At 41.1% G+C, this 22542-nt stretch overlaps 1 protein-coding gene across 1 annotated transcript in view; it reads right to left on the reverse strand.

The window, feature by feature from the left end:
* The window catches only part of ADAMTS2 (ADAM metallopeptidase with thrombospondin type 1 motif, 2), a 114324-nt gene that overhangs the window by 10968 nt on the left and 80814 nt on the right, over positions 1-22542 (reverse strand). The window contains exons 7-15 of the mRNA XM_009706990.1: positions 20832-20975; positions 18768-18900; positions 17175-17288; positions 10204-10349; positions 8591-8766; positions 4418-4551; positions 3467-3590; positions 2780-2860; positions 1148-1311 (exon numbers count right to left, since the gene is read on the reverse strand). Of these exons, the coding sequence (XP_009705292.1) occupies positions 1148-1311; positions 2780-2860; positions 3467-3590; positions 4418-4551; positions 8591-8766; positions 10204-10349; positions 17175-17288; positions 18768-18900; positions 20832-20975 (1216 nt within the window). The remainder of the gene's footprint in view (positions 1-1147; positions 1312-2779; positions 2861-3466; positions 3591-4417; positions 4552-8590; positions 8767-10203; positions 10350-17174; positions 17289-18767; positions 18901-20831; positions 20976-22542) is intronic.

The following is a 22542-nucleotide window of genomic DNA, read 5'->3' on the forward strand; positions in this document are numbered from 1 at the left end:
AGATAGGAAAGACTGATATCGGAAGCTATGTGAGATGACGTGAAATAGCAATCACCATGGCTCGGATATAAAAACATCCCCGGAGGGATTTAAACCTTTTAGCTGCACTCAACACATTTTTTTTCCCCGATGACAAAGTATCTATTCTTATGACACAGAGTTTCTAAACTGCATATTAAGAAAGACTGTTGTTGATTTAGACTGATTTTTCTTGCCAGCATTGGACAGACTTCATGATACTAAATTTTTTCCATATCCCATCATAAAGGAAGGAAATGTTGTACTAAAATGATAATGGATAGTTCCACTAAAAGACAAGGCAAATTCAAATGCACAGATAACTGAAAGCAGGGGAAAAAACTGCTTATGTTTCTGATAAAACACAAATATTCTTATGATAATCCTGGGAATTCTGTGAAGCTTGTTACTTAATCCTGACAGAAATATAAATATTTAGAAAGAGTTTTTGCTATCACACTGCACTAAGACAAATGCAAGAAAACAACTCAATGTCAATAAAGTGAAAAATATTGGTCCTTTGAAAACATAATATTTATTCCTCCTTTGACGTTCAGCTAGTGTAGCTCAACACATTACAGCTGCTTTCAGAGGGATTCTGAATCAACTTACCCTTACTCATTGTAGTCTATCGTTTGTTGGTTTGTAATGAAAAAAGAATATAGCCGAATGGGTTTGGGAACAGCAGAACTGCCTGTGCCCTGACAAAGTCAGCCTGGAAGCAACAAGAATCCTGCATCTGCCTTTGCAGGATACGTTTTCAAAACACGGACAGGAGGAGGAGCTATTAGATCTATCTGATATGAACCATTTTGACCTTTTTTTAATTAATGCTCACATGTCAGATATGATAAGTAAGCTGGAGAGTCTTTACACAGTGGCTGTTCGCTAGGTCATCCATAGGAAATAATCAGGAGAGCTGGGTGCTCAACACATAATCCTGAGTTCTAACAATTTGTACAGAGCAATGAATTAGGAGAAAGGAATCAAAATACATCTTCTGTTGTTTTATAATTGAAGCAGATGTCTTCTTGTAACTCGCAAGAGGGATCTAAAATATATTATAGCAAATTATGGCTCTGTAACCCTGCCATTGTGTTCCCTGGAAGATGGTTTTCATTTGACTTACCAGAATAACTATTCCATTACGCAGTGGCCCCATGGTCTGCACAGTTTCTCTATCATCGTCATTCCGATATTCCCACTCCACACCCATGTCAATAAATACTTTAGAGTCTGGCACATAGTTGTCTTCACTTAGAATGAATTTCCCCGTTTCACGATTTTTAATTGCTAGGAACAACACAAAAACAGTGAATACGAGAGGTTCGCTTCTCATCTTGAGTTTTGTTCTGCTCTTGTCCCAGCGGAAGAAGCAGAAAAGGTCAGTGTGCATTTTCCCTCTGTTCCCTCACAGGTTTGGAAAGACTTTTTCAGGTGTTTCACTGAACTGCCAATGCTTTCCTGCTCAGCTCCAGAAACATCAATCGTCCCTTTTTTTTTTTTCTTTTTCATACCCTGCCTTGCCAGAGAAATGAGGCCAGCACGACTGCACCGCATGCGTCCGTCTGTCTGCTCCCGACTAACAGCTTCTGAAAACACTAGCCAAATCCAAGCCAATCTGAGAGCCGGTGGGGGTCCCATGGCCACTCAGCTCTTTCACATGTTATAAGGCAGCGCAGGGGGCTGTTACTGCTCCATGAGAGAAAGGCTACTGGGCTAACTCCCAGTGGGTCCTCCCCACAGCGAGAGAGAAATGCTAGAAACTGTATTAATTCTCCTGCTCAGACCCAGCCCTGACACCAACACAGCCCTGCTTAAGCTCCTGTTGCTTTGCAGGCACCTGCCATTGCACACAACGTCTGATTCCTCTGGTTCAGTCTGCCATCAATGCCCCATCCTTCACCTGGAGTGACTTCAGCCACCTTTGTATTAGGACTCTTGGTTTTCTCCCAAGATAGAAAATTTGCTCTCCTCGTTAGAAGGAGCAGGGACTGTTTGCTATGTAACACCAGATTTTAACTCCCTTCTCTCTCTAGCAGCTGCCTGAGCATCCTGCTCCCTCAGCACTGGACTCGACAGACAGCAAGCTGTTTGTGTCCCCTGTGTATCGCTTACCCCACACCAAAAGAAGAACCTTGTCTGACTCGATGAGCAATCGCTCTCCTGATCCATGGGGTCAGGCTGCACTGAGCAGCAAGGGAAGCGTTCACTGGTGAGAAACTGGGATGTCTCACAATACAATTAGCAGGCCATTTGCTGTGAATCTACTTCCAATTAATAACAGCCGACTAGACACTGCTTCGCATTGATTACAGGGCACCTGAGGAGCAGGTTTCAATTACTTTCTAAGCTGTGGGATTGATCGGGCAGCCTTGTGTCAATACTATTAGCAATGGGGCAGAATCTGAAACGGATTTGGATGTAGCTGGGAAATGACTGAGGATGGGAAGCATGTTACAAGAGATGCACACAAAGAGAATGTGTTGCACTCCATAATGTAATTCAACTCCTCTTCCAGCAGCTTTCACCCATGCATAGGCCAGTGCAGAGATCTTCTGGCTAGGACACTGGGGAATACAGCACAGGGAAATTAAATTACCAAATAAGTTTCCTAATTTAACATACTTAAAGGAGGTATGTGGTGTGGGAGGATAATGGGTAAACAAATGCATAAACACATTGTTAGGCTCCAGAGACAAAAATAAACAACAGAAAAAAATACTCTGACTGAAAATTTTCCTACTTGTTACATACTTACCGAGATTATGACTGGTGGTGTCTGTTTCCTGTATAAGTAAATGTCTTGCACCAACAGGAATTTCAAACATCTTAATGTGCCCTTTATTGTAATATTTGAAAAGATAGTAACTGGTTAGTATGCCACAAACAGGAAGAGTCTGTCTTAGGTTTTTAAATAAATCTTATTTTCTAAAAGCAGGGTGTATTACAGCATGCTGAACCTAATCCAGCAACATTCCCATCCCTACTTCTGTGCCAAGTGATGGAACACAGCAGGGACAAAGGGCTTTGGGTAAGAAGAAAAACGCCTTAAGTATCATCAACAGACTTCTCTTCAGACTAAAATGGGCTTCGAGTGCTGTATGCAACCACAGAGAGAGTCTACACAAGATCTTGTCTGACAGTGAGTGAAGATGACATATTATTGCAGTGGACAGAGCAGCAGCACAAATAAGTCCATAGCTCTCCAACAAGGAGCACTGAAGCCCTCCTCTATGCATGCACAGGCCCTGATATCAGCAGACAACTGACCACTGAACGAAAGTCTTATTTTCAAATTCTAGACACATCTTAAAGTCCAGAGAGTTTACTGGAATTAGTGATGCTGTAAATGATTTGTGATTGCCCTGGTACCTTCTATGAAACGGAAGAGATCAAACAAAGATACCCTGAATTCCCCAGGACAAAACACACTGAATGCACTGACCTTGTTTCTTTGGTACTCTTGAAAATGTTCCTTTTACCACTTTGCAGTGGGAATTATCTCCTCCACAAACACCACACTTATCTTCCTGCTTTGTGGAACCTATGACCCTGTCACACCCAACTTTCTGTGCACAAAAGAGAAAAAAAGTCATTATTATTTATCCATGCTTCAATTCAAATGAGCCTTCACTTCAGATATCAAAACCCAGACTTCTGCTTTAGCAAAGAAGTACAAATTGCAGTATTGTCCTGGAAGATCAACATCTAAACAGATTTTAATACTTCCAGTTTCTACAACAACTGTCAATCAGGTGACCATATTTTTATGTTATGCTTCACAGTGGTCTTCTTACAGAAGGAAAGCAGCACGATTAAGGAAAAGCTCTTAAGCCTCAGCTTATCTTAAAGCAGATGCTTAAATTCCGGGAGAATCAAGGCATCTATGTGAAGATAAGCACCTCCACCAGTGCTTTGCTAAGTCAGAGCCTCTAATCCTGTTGAAAGATGACCTGTGGCAGATCCCAACTTAGAGGAACTGTCATTGATTTTTTAAAAATAGCATGATCAAATACAGACAGAATGCACATCAGCTGTATCTTAACATCACTTTCCTTGAAAGCTGCTGCATGTTCCTATTTCATTGTACATTCCACCCTCACTAAACCGCAGCAGGAAAAGCTTTCGTTGAAAGCTAATTGTAATAGTTCATCTTAAAATGCTGCATTAAATATTACTTGTGTAGGTAGGCGCTGTTGGAATTGAGTCACACGCAATGTGATGGCAACTGTGAATATCACACATAATATTGTGACAATAATCCTAATGAAATCTCCTTATTGCCCAAAGCGTTATTATACTTACTTAAATAGTCATTCTTGGAGAGAAAAACTCAAGGTACCATTTTAATTGTTTTCACAATACTAAGCTCTGAAACAAGTCATCAAAAACTTACCAAGCAGTCTCCCCGCACGCAGATGCTGTAAGCGTCTTTGTAGGAGCAGCGGGTCCCATCGTGTACCATCCTTTTCATATACACCACATCCCCTGTTTCCTTTGACTCACAATACAGGTGGCACCTCTCCTTAGCTGAAAAATAAAATGACCCAGATTGTGCGTGTTCAGCTCTAACAGTTTAGTTGCTGACTTTGTGAACAGCACTTTCAATAGTGTTGGCTCTCTCTTCTTCCTTGCATACATCACAGAACACAATATGGTACCCCATAAATCATCGATGCTTATCCCCTTTCAAAGGCTATGTGATCATTTGGAAACTGCTGAATCCTAAAGCATGCATGTGTCATCATTAGGAGACAGTCTTACAAATAACAGATCATTTACTTTGATTGGGCGGGGGCCTTTATTTAATCCTTTGTCAGATGAGGCAATCTGGCAGAGGTTCTGCAGTCTGCTACATGATTACCTGTGAGAGATGCAGGTTTCTGCATCAGTTTCTCCTGTACTGCATTTAAATCTGAAAAAAGCAAAAGTCGTTTTGCCATTAAAAGCAGCCGTTCAACACTGAGTGAATCTGGCATCCAAAATATCTTCAGAGACAGCTGGGCCATACCGTTTCCTCCCAAACATGAAGTTAATTCTCCCTCATTGTTTGTTTTTGTTTTCTGATAGTTTAAATCATTAAACAAGGTGAGACGTCAAAAAGATTCCCAAAAAAATTTTTTTAGTGCTAACACATGCACAAACAGCCAAGCTAGCGTACCTCTTTCACCTAATCTGTTCCAAAGAGCTAAGAACAAAAAATAAAGCTGAAATGACTAGTCAATGGCTGATTAAAGTTGTATTCTACCAGCGTATTTCATTTTACCCATCTCTCTTGCTGTCCCCAGCCCCACAATAGGATTCAGTATGCTTGCCTTGGCAGTGAAAAGCAGATGGCCTTTCTGTTAGATGAAACAAATAAAGATTCTGCTATTTTAACATGATTAAAAGTTGGGACACTTTTCTCACCATTTAAAACAATAACGACCTTTCCGATATAGCAGTTCAATTAAAATAAATCTTCACAGGCCCTTTGCATTCTTCCCCTGTAGAGTTCCACTGCCTTTGCCCTCTTTTAATAAAGTCCTTGTTATTGCTGTTGATGTCCTCAGAGCCAGCGGGTATTGGTACATCAGAGACCTTTGTTACTGCTCCCGAACAACGCAGAAATGTCATGCTAAAAATGTACGGTCTAGACTATTAAAACGAGTACTTTACTTTTTTGTGCAGATTCTTAATAGGTGACTGTTAAGATCATAATAATCACAGACCTAATGTATTTGCATATATTAGAAACATTAACCTATACACAATACAGACATGCACACACCCCCTGCCTATGTACCCACACCCACCCCGTGCATACCATACATTCACTGTACATGACTAAATGAAAATATCAGGAGGTTTGACTTCATGCCAATAACTCTGTACAAGGGCTTTATTTTAGAGAGGGTTCTCTTCCCATTGCTCCATGGGAACAGTAAATGTCCAAGTACTGTTAAATTGGACCCTGTTAATCGCAAAGAATTATTTTCTTTCTGTTCACTGCTGCTGGGGACAGTGGAGGTGCAGGAGCATGGATGTGACAATGCGCCTGTGCGTTCCCTGCCCCCTATGCGTTTCCTTCTCATTTAATCGAGGCTGGGAGCTGATAGCCAATGTCACTCCATACTGCCCTGGCAGATGCATGGCACCAGGGGTACGTAAGCCCGAGGGGACTAGGAGATGAGGTGCTCGGGGGGCTCGGAGCAGGAGACAGGCCATGGCACAAGGCGGCACCAGGGTGCTCAAGCACACCCTGGGGTTTACCCCAGCTCGGTGGCTTTTCTCTGGCCACGGGATGAGATACTCCTCCCTGTCCCCATCACATACACAACGTGTCAGACACATCCAGCTGAGCTGCGTGTGAAGTGCATGGATTTATGTCACTTTTGAGCCATGACTGCATTATCTGCACAAAGTATGGCATTGGTATGTCTTATCTTTACAAAAGGGAGTTTTAAATATATTGGAGTTCAAGCATAAGCCACCCTCTGGCCTTGTTTTCATGCAAAAGCTGTTCCCTCTAATAACCCTGCACAGGTAAATGTAAGTCTAAAGGCAGCTGCAGTTATACCATAGTTAAATGGGAAGCCAGCGGTGCCCAGCGATCAATGCTCAGACATCAGTGAGCTGGTTTCTGACTCAGAAGCCATTGAATTTAATAGAAAAACATCTGATTAGTTTCAGCGCTCTTTAGAGCAGAGTGCTCCAAAGGCTAAAGCAGAAGCAAAGGTCCTGCGGGCCACAGCGTTCATCCCCTCTCCCTGTGCCAGCAAAGCTATTTCATGAAATTAAGCTGTAAGGCTGTGTCTGCGCCTCTGAAAATCCCAGATTGCACAAGATGGCATGAAAAGAATGAGGGAACCCTGAGAACTGTTTGGGAAGAAAGGCAGGCAAATTAATTACAAGGAATTTGCTATTAATTTCTGGCAGAGTATCCTCTCACTGGAATGCAAAATGATTCACCCAAAGTGACCCTTCCCCTCCCAGAGATGGGTGCCTGGCTGAGGAGGGTGCCGGGTACCTGCCCCTTGCCAGGCCAACCCTGCCCTGAAGGACTCGTCATTCATATGAAGTGACCAGGTTTAAAAATAGCGACCGGCCCGCACTGCTCGTCAAACAAGTTGAAAACCATTGCCCTCCATCTTTTTGTTTGTTAAAACCTCTTCTCAGTGTGTTTTCAACACAACGTGGCAATAGCATGACAACAGCCTTCATGGCCCAAATCAAGCAGCTGCCCTTTCATTGACAGTTAAGCAGAGGCATTAACAGGAATAGGAACATTTTTGTTCTAAGAGGCAATCTCTGCTAAGACGCCAGAACATCAGACTGGCCATGCTGGTTCAGACCCAGCACCCATCCAACCCAACACCTGCCTCCTGCAGTGTTTGCAGGAAGATGTAAGAACAAGCCTGACAGTTTTCTTGGAATATTCAAGTTCTTTGTAAACTGCAGCTTGGGGACCTTCCTAAGTCATGGCTGGAGCTTGGTGTTTAAAAGTTCTTAATGGATTATAGAACTTTGAAGAACTTATCTAAAACACTTTTAAAACTTTCTGGCATTTGCAACTTCCTGTGGCAATGAATTCAAGTTTAATGATATGCTGTGTGGAAAAGTACTTCCTTTTATTTGTTTTAAATCTGCCACCTGATAATTTTATTTGATGTTCCAAGGCTTGTATTATGAGAAACAGTGAATAATCATTCCATGTTCAGTCTCTTCATGCTATTCACAATTCTGTAACACTATCTTTTTAATCTAAATCATCCCTTTTTCAGAGTGAAAAGTCCTAGTTTAGATAAACTCTCCTAATTCAGAAGTCACTGCTTATGTTTGCTTTATTCGGGCCTTTGAGTTCAGCTGTGGGGTTTTTAGCAACAGGGGCAGCAGTGAGATGGGCCCAACCTGAGCCACATCGGCAGAGTATTTAAAATGCAGACAGATCATGCAGGTACACAGAGGCAGATCAGTGTTCTCCATCCCTCTCTTGACAGTCACTGAGCTTATGTTTTCCTAAAGCTATCCTCAACTCCCACACCTTTCTCTTCAGAGCCCACCTTGTGTACAGACCCGCACACACATACGCACTTACCATTTTTTATCCCCATATCCATTATTGGCATTTATCAACACCAAACTTCATTTGCCACATTCAGTCACTTAGTGTCACAAAATCCTTCTGCAGCTCTCACAATGGGCCTTCTTATTTTAATCAGCCTGAGTAATTTTGTATTCCAAGCAGATTTTGTCACCTCGTTCGCTCCCTTTCCCTGCTCACTGCTGTGCGTGCTCAGCAGCACCCATGCTCCCAAGCACCCATCCTTGTGGAACACACACTCCTTTTATCTCATGAGAACTCGGTTTAAGAGCAGTTATTGGGGAACAGGGTCCAAAGCTTTTTGAAAATCCAAGTACATTATATAAATTGGATCACTCATACATTGATACTCACTGATCCCTCCAAACAACTCATAACAGATTTGTGAGGCATGATTTCCCTAGAAGAAGTTTTACCCCTCCTTATATAATTTTTGCTCATGTTTGCAACCGATTTTACTTTTCATAGGAAAGACAGACTGCTCACCATCGACGTGTTCATAGGGGAGCCAGTGGTGTTTTGTGTTCTGGTACTCAAAGTAAGGATCCCACTGCCGGCACTGCTCCTCTCTGAAATCTTCGAAGTCCTTAGGACAGTCCTGAGTGTTGCACAGCTGGAACTCATAGCTCGGCCCCATGCACGTCCGGCCTCCGTTAGCAGGACTGTGGTGGGGAGAGAAACCCATGGTTAGTTTTGCCGTTATGCACGCATCAAGCATCTATCAAATCCTTTGAGGAGTAATTTAATTCCCAGTCATGTCAGTAAGCACTTGATGAAGCCAGTGACGTATTTCTGATATGGAAAACACGTATTTTCTTCAAAAACTTGCTGTGACTATTTAGCTCTGAAAAAGCAATTTCTGCAAGTAGAACCTCAAACCACTTGATAAAGGCAAGAAAAGCCATTTTCTTGGTGTGGCCCAGGAAAGGAAAGCACAAACAGACAAAGCGACTCATTCACATTCACCCCCTAAGCCAGCAGCAAATCCAGAAACAGCCCAGCTCAGTGCTGCATCCCCCAGGCAGACGTGCACCAGATCACCATCGGATCTGGCAACACTGAGCTCAGGAGTCATCGCTGGGTTTGCACCCTCTTCCAGGAACACAGAAAACATTTTCAATAGTACATTAGGCTTTTCCTACATGAAAATAGATTCTACAACTTAAACTGTGCCCACAATTATAAAGGTCACTTTCATGTTGCCAATGTAATAAAGGCTGAAATTAGAACTAGTAAAATTTTTTTTAACAGAACAATTTCCATCAGAAAATGCTGCTTCTTAAATTTGACTTTTTTGTTTTAATCAATGATAAGATGATTTTTAATACTAGTCAAGTTCAATCACTTTATCAGCACGAACTGAGAAAGTCAATGTTAAAAATATTCTTTCTGGTAAAATCATTTAATTCTGACAATTGTTTCGGTTCTTGGATCTTCACATTTTATGATATCGTAATAAGATAGCAATAATTATACATTTCATATAATTTGTACATATCAATTTATATTAAATATATTATACTTCTAGTGTTACTGAATTAAGTCATTCTACATTACCTAGATGAGCCATATATAAGTTATCGAAGTAAAATAAATCAATATTACTAAAATTAAGTTTGGGGAAGGTTCTGATCTCTGGAGCTTTGTTCCAACTTGGAATGAAAACAGTTTGAAAATATTTTAAGACCTTTTTGTTGAAAAATCCTAAAAGGTGGATTAAACAAAAATTTTAAAAGGTATACATATACATTTTTCTTAAAAATCCAGTAAATGATTGTCATTATTTCATACTTAAATATTAAAACAAGACATACGTAGGACTCCAAACTTTTACTTATGCTTTATGCAATAGTGTAATAGCACTTTCAAGATCCTTGTAACTGCATAATCAGGTTAATGGACGGATAAACTGAGAAATAAAGATGATTCATGACTTGTTAAGGGCCAAAAGTAGAATTTCTGGCAACATATACTATAGGTCAAATTTAACAAGCACCACCCAACATCCTTTAGTGCATTACTGCACTAGTAATTTAGCAAGGATTCTCACCATTCATTTGCTCCACATCAGAAAAACATATGGGTGTATGTATACTTACTGTGGATTGTCACACTGCCGCGTCCTGTACTTCACCCCGGTGCCACAGGTGCGAGAACAAGAGCCAAACTTGCTCCATGCTCCCCAGTGTCCATCCTGCTTCAGGATGTCTGGTGTTAGCCAGATGCAGTGACCTTTAAAGCAATGCTAAAAGAGAAAAGTAGATGTCAAAACGATCGGATGATTAAATTATAGCATAATTAATAAATAATAAAGCTGTGGTACAACAGATTTAATTTTAGGCACAAAGTCTGGATTTTTTTTCACCTCTCCAGGAGAAATTAGTGAAACTCATTGTCAGACCACGCCCGTGATCACAAACTCACTCGGATTTTTATGAACTTACACATGTTAAGTATGCACATACATGCTTGCAGGATGCAAGCCTACCAAGTTTGTAAAACTGCTCTCAGTATTACATGCCTTCATCATGTGTCTGCAGCAGCGACTTCAATATAACTAACACAGATTCATTTAAGGGAAATGGCAGAGTCCCAAAACTGGGAGGCTAAATGTAAAATTCTGCCTCTGCCATTGCCTGCAGCCGCTTCAGGCAACAACGGCGAGAGCTCCTGCCGCAGCACCGTCCTTCCCAGCAGCTCCGAACTCAGCATATGTATTCCTGCAATAAACGTAGTTAGCGAAGTGGCATGAAATTAAAGTCAGCTCACTTTTTAGACAGTACTGCTATTAAAGAACGAACTCCTGCAGTCTCCTTGGAGATCTCATACTAAACCTGACCAAAATACCAGGAAGCATCCATCAGGGAGCAGCCCTGGACAGTCCCACTCTGCACAATTAATCATGTCCTACTAGGCTTTCTCTTTTCTTTTACCTGATTTTTAACACAGTCATTCTACAGAGGTTGAAACGCATAATTTGCTATGTTTCCCAAACCTATAAGGTATTTACACACTTCTTTAAGAGCCTTCATAGCTTCAGTAGTGATACTCTCCACTGTCATCAAAGAAGCCCGCCAATGCCTTTCCACCAATTTCTTCAGTCTCTAATCAAGGAACAACTTCTTAGCTGAAGTCAGGATGAATTCTTCTCAAGGATCACAGATTCTGGCCCTTTCTAGCACTATTTCTGCTTTCATAAAAGTCTACTGATGAAGTGTGGGTGCTGGAAAATATTTCCAGCCCAACAAATGACTTTGTATTAGACTGTCGCAGTTTGCCTGCGTTAACGGTTACTGTCGGGATAAGAGCTCTGGCTCAGGCGCACAGATGGCTATAACAACAAGTGCAATCAGTCACTTACTTTCCTTAACATTCAAGTCAACAACAACATTTTACACAGCTTAACAAGCCCTGGAGCACAGGAATTTGGCAGGCGGCACAAGCCGAGCATATGGCTAAATGCATGCTGCCAGCAAAAACAAAATCAGAAGATATATAACAGGAAAGCGTTCTTAAGCATAGAGCGATTAGTGATTTGGAAGACAAATTTAAAAGTGATGGATAATCATTAATAATGCTGAATTTATAGAGAGAATCATTAGTAAAATGGTGACAAGACACAGCTTACTTATTTGCTAACCTGCTCAATGACTGGCTCTTTATTCATGTAATTTATTTTGGTGCTGATTTGGTTGGACAAGGAATAGAAAAGAGAGTAGAAATTAGGTTCCAACTATCCGCTCTTTCTCATGACTTCAAATATTCAAAGTCAAAACCTATGAAATAGATGAATTACCACAAGGCCAATTATACCAATCCTGCTCTGGAGCTGTAATGGGCAGATTTTTCTTAGCTGTTTGACAGAACAAGAGATAATTCAGCAAAGCATGAAAGAAATGCAAAATGCTAATATGTCCTTTGCTTTCCTCAGTTTTGAAGCTCAGCACTGTACCCTTCAGGGACTGTTTACTTATGGCTTTAGAGAGGTTTGTTTGAACGAACACTTTGAGTCGTCAGGCCCTGTGTAGCAATGGGACCATTCAGAGATGCAGGGGAAGCTGGCAATGCATCAGCTTGTCAATACAAATTTCAGCTGGGCTTGGAAACAGATGAGATGTGACAGCTCCTGATCTGTGCTTGCTTACACATCCTATTATCAGGGCTCTGCATTGCTCAGGTGTAAGGTGTTAGCCAGGAACAGGCAGATGTGGGTTTGCAACAACCTTTAAGAAACCACCTATTTCACACTGTGACTTGTCCCTGAACTGGAAGGCAAACATGGAAAAGTGTTATTGACTTTGCTGCGTAAAGGAAAGAGCAGCACTGATTTTTACTGGAGAAGCTGGTCATACGCCGATTGTTGGGAAGCTGAGGCAGAGCTATTAGGAGAAAAGCATTTGTGTAAAATGAGTCATCCCCAGCTCTGCCTTTTTGTTTGTGGATTAAAAGAAAGAGGCCTACATAAAACAAAATGATTCACGACTGAGTCTTACTCTGCGCAGACCCAGGCAAGAAAACGCGTGAGAAGGTAAAACCAGAGATGGAGCAATCTCCAGTGTAATAAAGGAAGCTAGAGCCAACCTTTCCTATTGCTACTACATTAACTACATAATGAGGTGGAAAAGAGCCAATTTCCACCACTATTCCCTTCATAAACAGTGGGGCTTATTTAAAAAGTGATGCATATTAAAGCAGGTTTTTTTTAATGAGGGGAAAAAAAATGGTAAATGCAAATTGTTTTCTTAGTGGAAGACAAGATGACTTCTTGCAGTCTCGCCTATTTTTCTGGCAAACAGGACAGTCCAAAACAAGTGCAATTTCCAGGAGAGGAAGCTTAAATCTCTTGCAGTAAAACATTCCACTGCTGTTTTCAGCAGTTCTTTGAAACAACTGCTGTGGAGGCCAAAAAAAGAGCCAGTGTGTTCCTGTGGGCTTAACGCATCTGCAAGTTAATTTTTCAAGAAAAGACTTGCAGATCTTCCGTGGGTACCTCTACCTATTTTATATCGGGTAGCAACTGGCAACTCTCCTATCTCCTCACTTGACAGCCCAGTTACCTACCAGGTAACCCCTCGTACTGTATCATGGCTGGTGGCCATCAGCTCTCCCCGCTCTCCTGAGATGGCATCAGCAGAGGGTTACCTAGCTATTTGTATTTCCCACCACACGCAGGCTGGCCTGCTCTGCTCCATCTGTTTGAGAAGAATTAGTTGCAAGGGATAAACTGAAAGCTCTAACACTAAAGTCTACCCTGAGCCAGTAAAAGTTTCTTCAGCAGAGAATCAAGTATTCTCACTGTTTCTGTGGTGACTAACACAGCATACACTCACCCATCTGTCTCCTGTCTCCAAGAGAAGCTGAGGTCAGCCTTCTCAGTGGGAAATTATCTGCATTGCTTTGAGTACACATTAGTGTTTTCAGAAACCGTTTTCCTTCGTCCATTTTTCTTCTCAACAATATCTATTTATTTCAATATTTAATCATTGCTTTCCTTTCCTGACAGACTAAAAAATTGTTCCAAGTTTGACTCAGATCATCTCATTAGCATGGTGCAAGCAAAGAGAAGACCTGCTAGGTTTGTGCTGGATCCTTGCCACGTAAGCCAAATCCAAGAGCAACATCAGCTTGGCTGGCAGGGGCAGGTACCACGCTCTTACCTCTCTCCAAGAAAAGAAACAAAGGAGGCTCAGGTGGTGCAAACCTTTGTGTTAGTCACTGCAGCAAGCAGATGGACTTGAGCATGTGATCTTGCATGAATGACTTCGGATTTTATTTCTATCCTGTGGAGAGCAGTTAGCTACTTCAGCCGATATAAATGTCTTCCGAGAAGAGTAATAGTTTAAAAAAATAGAACAACAAAAACTGATGATATATTTCTGAGGTTGCCTGCCTTCAGAAGCCTGAGGTTAACGGTGGAGCTGACAGAACTGTATACAAGTAAATAAATTATCAACTGAAAGCATATGTTTTCTTTTAATCCACAGAATGCTATGTAGAGTTAAGCCTTGCACAGTTACACCTCATCTGCAGGGTTCACTATAGCAATTTATGGAGTGTCTTTGACTTCACATTAAGACTCTGACCCTCCATGTGCTTAACTTTACACACTGGAGTTATTTCATGGAAGTTAATGTGACCATTCAGACATAGAAGTAATTGCAAGTTGCTGCACCATCAAAGCTTCACAAAATTGACAGAATCTTCCCTCTTGCTATTGAAAACTCAATCTAGTTTAAAAAAATCAGTCTGGAAGCAATGTAAAACATCCTATTTCCTTTAGGATTCTATCAAAATAGTAGTTTTCTTCTTTGGCTGGGAAGCTCCAAGAGAATATTTTATTTTTCTATCCCTAAACCCAGCAAACTATTAGTTTGCTGCCAATTAACATAACGGTTGTTCAATGTCTCCATTTGCACAAGGAGACTTGTTAAAAAGTTTTTGAAATGGCAGAACCTCACTCTTTTGGCAATATTTCAAATAACCACATGCACAGAAGAGCTTACATACATTTACATATATTTACTTAAATATAAATCTATGTGTATGCATACACGCATACATATACACATATAGACAGCATTAGAAAATCTAATCTTCCTTCCATTTCTGAGGGTCAGTGCTTAGGTCCAAGACACAGCCTGGGCGTGCAGAGACACAGCCCTTATCAGTGGGCTTGCTGAAAATGTGCTACGGATCTCCTGTCTCCCATAGGTGTTCTTGCCCCTTGATCGTCAGTTAGGAAGGAGGCAGCTGGACTGGATTCTCCTCAATAGCAGCTGCTGAGTTTGGGAAAGTGAAGAGACCAGTTATCAGTTATCTGAACACCAGGCTTAGGTGAGAACATCTACGCACCATACGCCACATTAGTCTCCCAAACATTGCTTTCATTTCTGGCATTCGGTCCCCTCAGCTGCTGCAAAGCCAGGATGTTTCTTTGACACATCAGCAGTGTTGTGATTGGTTTGAGCTTAAAATAGGCCCTGGGAATTAGTGGTATGAAATCATGAAAACTGCAAGTCTCTAAAGTGGGAAACAAATGGATCTTTTCGAATCAACATCTTTAATTGCTTATGTTCCTGTTCTTTTCTTTTCTGGTGTTATTCCCAAAAAAATAGTGGATCAAGTTTGAAGTTATTTTCCTCTTCCTCATGTGCTGATGAGGTACCATGGGAGATGTATGTTAAAGGAGGCTACCACACTGCAACTCAGTCCCAGCTTTGGGCAATACATGCATTTTACAGTCCCGGTCCTTTCAGGTAAGAGTCTCTGGTATTGTCCAAATTGATGAAGACAGTGAACACGGCAAGGCCAAATCAAAGGTAAGGATGAAAAAGAAAGGAACAGATGGAAAAGCACTGATCTGATGCGCCTGTATTAAAAACACCAACAACTAATAATAAATACACTGGTCAAATGCTGAGCTCAGATATACAAAGTCAGCCCCATAACCTTCATAACTCATGCTATTTTTAAAAAAAAAAGTTTAGCTCAGACTGCTGAGCCTTATCTAACAAAATGGTTTTAATTTTATATCATTTTCTCAGGTTCTCCTGGAAGGAAGTAAGTTTATGTATCAAAAAACTGGGACAGGTCCTCTGGGAATAAAACAGTTATAGTCCTATCATCTACTGAAACTTCAGAATGTGCACATACTCTCTTGCATCTCCACTGAACTAAAAAGCCTGGCTGTCTGCACAGTTTGCTGAAGCTTTGGATCCCAAGTTCCAGTCCAGAGAAAATTTTTACAGCTGAGTTGCATAATATCCTGACAAACTGTTTATAATGGAAGCACTGACAGATCCTTAACTGTATGGTTACAAGTTCTCTTTTTCTTGTCATTTCAAATACTAATATGAGTGAATGGCTTGGGGAAGAGGGTGATGCAACAAAATGGAATATAACTGTATTTTTCTGGGGGCTTCATGAATATTTTTAATGCAAAAATCAAGATACAGAAAAGTGAATCCAAAGAAACTGTCTAAGATTTTGGATTGTAATTTAAAAATACATATATTTTGAAACAAGAAACAAAGCTGTTATAATAGGAATAATCTAAAGAAGAGAAAACTAGAAGGGAGTGGTTTATATAGAGTGTGATTTGATAGGGAATTAATTTAGCATTACAATATGTTTTCATAAAAAAAGATGTTTTAAACCATAACAGCAGCTGCTAATACAGTTCATTTATCGCCTAAATGATGTCATCCATTGGGTTTTACAAAAAAATCTTTCCAAGTAGCAACATCTTCCTCTCCCCCTCAGTCACTGCATCCAAAGTCCAAGGAAGCCAGACTTTTTCAGCAGACTTCAAAGGACTTGGAGTTCAGATCCACTATGAGCACAGCGTAACCTCCACAGAAGGATAACTGAGACCTGGAGCAAGTCCCACATGGTGGCTGAGGGGTTGGAGCTGTCTGCGCCCTTGCCACCTCGCACCTTCCCTCCACAGCTCCTCATGCCTCCCTTGACGCTCATCAAGCCAGCAAATCCACCTCCGCAAATCTGCCCTTCTCCCTTCACAGTCCCTCTCTGCCATCATGTTGGTTCTCTCTAGCTGGCACTCAACGCCCACATCCATCCTTTCCCTCGGGGCAGCCACAGAGGCTTCAGCTTGGCTGTCATCTCCCGGACCTCACTGCTCTCTGCACCCCGTGCAGCGGGAAGGGCAGTGAGCATCACTACAACATCACGGATACAAACACAACCCCTCCGACCTCACAAAAGTCACAGGCGAGTGGAAATTTTTGGAGTTTTTTGGTTCTGCCACAAAGACTTGCCAAGCAGCACAGGGCAATCTGCAGACACTTCTATAACTTGCCTGAAGACGGGGTTTGATGGTCACGGAGCTTCCATGCAGGACACACCAGCCCTGGCCCCCACCTCCTCCCCTCACGTGGCTCAGCAGCCTTACTTGCATTCATGAGCTTGCCCTACTTCTTAGCAGACTTCAGGTCCTCAAGATGTGTTCTTCCCTTGTTCCCTTTGATTTTAAGGGGAACACCCCCAACTGCACACACACACACAAATGAACACACATGAGCCTGTGGGTGCAGACAGCACCCACTCTCACCTTTCCTGGTGCACACATGGTCCCGTCCAGCGGAGGCCCTTTCTTTGTTTTGCAGAAGTAGGGGTTCTCAGGGTGGCTACACCACAGCTGCTTGCAGGGATCAAACGTACGGAACTGAAACACAAGAAAAATCAGAGTGGACGATTTTGAGAGAACCCTCACTGGAAACTGCAATAGAAGCTGCAGCATGGTGGGTTTTTTCTTTTCCGGGCTGTAAAATGCCAGCTGTTATCACTAATTCCTAAGGAACATTGCGGTGTCTCTGGATTGAGCATATCTGAGCCTTCATGCAAAATCATCAGTGACTCTGAAGTGAGATCCCACCTGCATTCAACAGAATAAAGTCGGGGAAAAATAGTTTTACGCTAGTGACGAAAGGCAGACTGGGTAAGGGGGAAACCAGTTCCCCTGGGCAGTAAGACACACATTGCCTTTTCTTATAGCTTCTCCAAATGGTGCTGCTTCATTTGGCAAACAAAACAAAAAATCCTTGAGTACTCATGGGAGAAGGAAACGAGCTGCTCAGTCTGTAGCTCAGCTGTTGCAGTCACCTTCTCAGAAGGATGGAAATTTGAGCTCAGGACCCTGATCCAATGAATTTTACCTACAATGCAAGAGCTTGTATAGGAGAGGATGAGAACCACCCCCCACACAATATACTAAAACAAGATGTCTGGACATGCTTTTGGCTATTCTGAACAAAGAAGACTAGAAAGCCTCCGTCTCCCAGGCTCTGGAGAATGGCTGTAAGAAAAGATCCTCTTTGGCCAGGACATTTTTCCAAGGCAGCATCAGTGGGAATTCTGTCAAGACACAATACTACAGCTGATGCTTTAAAGGTTCTCATCCATTATCTAGAGACACCACTCAGCACACATATTCCTGCAGATGGGAATGAAAGCAGAAATGTTATGTGTTAGCAGCTGTCACACCAGCTGAAAACATCTCTTTCCATTTAATATTTTGTCCTTTTTGAGGAGCTGGAGGTTGGAGGCACAGCCCTGATGCAGAAGACTCTGCGTTCTGAGGCCAATCCACTGACAATTGCACTAACCTTGCCTTGCTTTAAATTTAGACTTTGTCTCTTGTTTTCATGGTACAAGAGAGCCAACCATGTCATCAAGAGTCCTTGCAAGTTGCTGCAGTCACTGTCATGCTTATTTTCTCATGCTAGGCATAAAAGTGCATCACGTTGCATAAAATTGGATCATAAAAGCATACTGCCCCATGTTAGCACTACAAGATGTGCCACCAAATCCATCTCCTTCACATCTGGGTGGGAGTTTTGTAGCAAAATATCTAGCTGCCAGCAATAGGAGGCTCAATAATGCAGCAAGGTTGTTTGCTTGAAGTCTACAGCTATTTATGAAACTACAGAATAATTATTTCTGTAACTCCAGTTTAAAAAAAAAAAAGACAGACATACTTAAAATAATGTATTTGTCAACATTCAGTTGTTATTCCTTGCTTACAGCTAAGTGGGCACAACATCTTCCCTTGTGGGCTTCCCTACAAAAAAAAATTGAGGACATTTCAGAGACACTTACAACACTCCTGGATGAGAAAGAGCAGAAGCCAAACTTAAGTACTCACAGCTGTGCACATCATGTAGCCCAAACCAAAATCAAAACGGCACTGCTCATTCATGGAGTAGTGAATTCCTGGCAGCTGTGGAAGGGAAGGCCAGTCATGTTCGAAGGGATCATCACGCAGACAATCATAGGAACTGCAACAGGCAAAAATTACAGTAACAGATGGGGCTGTGAGACTTGCACAGTGTTTGTGGTTTCATTGCCTTTTTCTTCCAAACAAAACAGAGACCATGATTTCTCAGACACTGGTCGTGAAGAGCAGCTAATATTGCAATTACACTCACATTAACTTTACCATGTTGTATCCATTTTTAATGTAATCTACGTATTTTTTTTTTCTGAAGCCCTTCTATTGTAATTTCCATGTAGCTTGCAGGTAAATTCCTCTCAGTCTCCAGGCTCCTTATGTGAAAGGAATCAAAGGAAGAATCCACATGAGACCAAGAAGAAAAGAAAGTTTAATTAATTTTCCATTTGTGGAATTTCTTGCTGCCTGCAACTGTCTTTCAAGTGAAGTTTTAGAAGCAGAGGCCAGAGTAACCACTCGAGATTACCACTAAGCTTGCAGTTTTCCTGTGTCTTTGCTGAGAAGCAGCAACTCATTTTCAAACATGTGTACTTTCCTGCCTGCATTAAATGCTCAAGTTTGTTCCCTCTGTTTCTCCTGATAGTTCTCAGCTCCATCCATAGTTTGTACAAAGTTTCCTTTCTGTATGATGAATATGGGAGTTTCGCCTCTCCTCCTAAATAGAAAGGACAGCCTCTAACATACTGGAATCACATCGAAGTTGTGTGGAGGACAGACTGATGCTAATATCACTGAATGGTTAACATTGTATAATCACTGGTTAATTCATGAGACCAACATGCTCAACAGTATCTCTGAAATGTCTCCAAGTTATTTAACAGACAGGAGGACACCATACACGAGTCTATTTCTGGCAAACATTCAGGTTACCTTGAAGATACCAAGAGCTGAAAGCAGAATTTTGAAGTTAGATTTACTTCAAAGCAAATCATTGTTCTGCTTTGTTATAAGATATTTTAAAATAGCTGTATTTAACAGAATGTAAAGCAGCCCTCTAGGCCAGATGATTTTATTTAATGGCTGAAACTCTAAAGGATCTTGCTAATTGAAACAATCACAATTCCCTCACAATATGTTTATTTCTTATTGTTATACCTAAGATATCTAAGATAATAAAAATACTGACAAAAAGATTGACTCATGTTTCCTTCATGCATTTTGCTGCATTTTTCCCTACTCATTTTTAGGTTTTGCTAGGTATCCTAGTAGTTTCCTCATATTTTTCTATACAATTTGCCCATAACAAGGGGAAGATTTTTTCTCTAAGTAGCAAAAATATGGTCATAAACATCAGAGTTTGTCAGGGAACTCCAGCGCAGGTCTAGTGCCCAAAGTGTCAGGTTCAAAGGGAAGGCAAGGGACATGAATGAAGCTGTTTAAATAGCTTTTGCATTTGGGGTACTTAAAGGAAAAGTAACAACTGAAGAATTAATTCTAGAAGCATGCTCTTTCTTTTGATATCTATTAAAGTCAAGAAAAGCCCTGAGCACTTAAAGGGCAGAATGTCCTCTTTAGGCAGCACCATCTCATCATTGATACGTATCATAAGCAACAAACGACTCTTGAAGCCAAATATAGTATCTGTAAGACAGACCCCACGCTGCTGGGTAGAATAGGCACTCCTCCAGCTAGAGGTAACATTAAGGAGGGAGGAAAGTTAGCAATGATAGTCGTAATAGTGTCTTCTCATAACCCCTGAGAAGACAGCATATGTACTACCAGTATCCAGAAAATGAATAGATGTAAATGAAATGAGAACAATTTAAAATGGACTGAAATCAAACTATTTGAGAGAACTTGTATTATTATTTGCAATTGATGGGAAAGCATCTTGTTCCCAGTAGGATTGGGGGGATTCTTTGTTTTACTCAGCCCCATTTGAGTAACTAACAAAAGGATAAAGCACAAATGCTAGATGCAGAATTGTTCTTACATGCTTCCTAATCAAAGGAGAGAGGCTGCTTAACAGCTACTCACTGGAGATATCGATTCAGCTCTTGCTGGCTGCAACGAGACCAGTGGAAGCGATGAAAAGCGGCTTGCACAAGGGGGGCCATGATGCTCCCCAGGCGGACTTCATCCCCACATCTGTTCCCTTGGCCGTCGTGCTCCATGCCTAAACTGCCCCACACAGGAGAGAGCCAGCACAGTTACATCGCAGGTGAACTCTGAGTGCCCAAGTGCTTCCACATCCCAAATGTCACCAGTGGTTGATTGAAACAAGGTTGTTAAGTCCCCTGACCCCTGTCCACATGAGCAAAGTCATGAGAAATAAGACAGGGTAAGACTGACGCTAAGGAGCTAGTCTGCAGTAGCTCCCACACAGAAGCATTGACCCTTGAGAGTACTTTCATGTGATTAGCTTAATCCACTTTCCAAATAGACTAAAAATGCCTTCTTTGGACTTCTGTAGACATCCACATTTGCAAATTACTACAGCTAAATGAATCCATTTCTGGATTAAGGATGTAGTCCACCCTCTATGAGTAGTAACAGAAATTTTAATACTCCAATCTGGAGCTATTCAGGAGTTTATCTAATATTTAAAAAATCACACCTTAGCTTAATTTGAAGCAATTTGCAATTATCCTTTGCATGGAAAAAAAAAAGATGCCACACTGAAAGCTAGTTTAGACTAGCAGCTGCTGTTGTCCAGTAGCAATCCCACATTTAAATGCAAAACAGCCTGGAAAGTATTGAGTGCTTTCTAGAAAATTACCCCAAGTTAAACATATTTAAAATTTCCTTTGGGCTTTATTATGAATATGCTTCCTCCTTTCCTTTGTTAGGAGCTAATATTGCATTTTTTTTAATGAACACTGTTTGACTAACATGGGCAATATCTGTCCATAATTTAAACCAAGTTAACAGATTGGGGCTGAATGTGATTTGAGGGATTACAAACATTCTTCAGTGGTATCTCTTTTAAAGCTCACTGTGTATTCTTTTTAATCCTAATTCAAAAAATTCTGGAATCAAATACCATCTGGGTATCAATTCTATGACCCTGTCTAATCAAGATATGTTTACAGTGATTTCAATAAACTTTGGCAATTTTTTGTTTAAAGCCATCAATAATTCTGATACAACAAAGAGAAAAGGGCCTGCAGGCTTTCTTTGGGAAAACAGAATAGATTGAAACTGTTCAGAAAAAGCCTCCTGGGAACTGTTGTTCTACCAAAGAGAAAATGGGAAATCAGTGGGTGTTCTCTGCAAACAGGGAAACTAAAATGCTCTGGGAGAAACCAAAGCTCTGACAACTGCTGCCCAGTCATTGCTTCTAATCACATCAGTAAGTAAAACAATTGCATTTTTATATGAAATATATAGAACAGTTGTGACCTCAGTGCTTGGCACCTCGTTTCTATACAGTATTGTATCCTTTACCAGCAGTAACATATACAGATGATGTGCTTATTTAATATGGATTGTTTTCAAGAATCATATATTCCACTGACTCAATGAATTCGTATTTCATCATTATGAGTACTTTACATTTCCACCAGGAGACTATAATACATCATTCAATCTACTTTCACAGCAGCCCTGGAATATATTTTGGTATTAGTTCCTTTTTCCACTTGAAAATACCAAAATATAAAGCTTACTTAAGATCATAAAGAAAGCTTTGAGAGAGCTGAGATCTGAAGCCAGAGCTAACCCTGAATATTATTTCTTAACATAAATT

The sequence above is a fragment of the Cariama cristata genome, unplaced genomic scaffold (genome assembly GCF_000690535.1).
Source record: "Cariama cristata isolate BGI_N322 unplaced genomic scaffold, ASM69053v1 scaffold6719, whole genome shotgun sequence".
Lineage (NCBI taxonomy): Eukaryota > Metazoa > Chordata > Aves > Cariamiformes > Cariamidae > Cariama > Cariama cristata.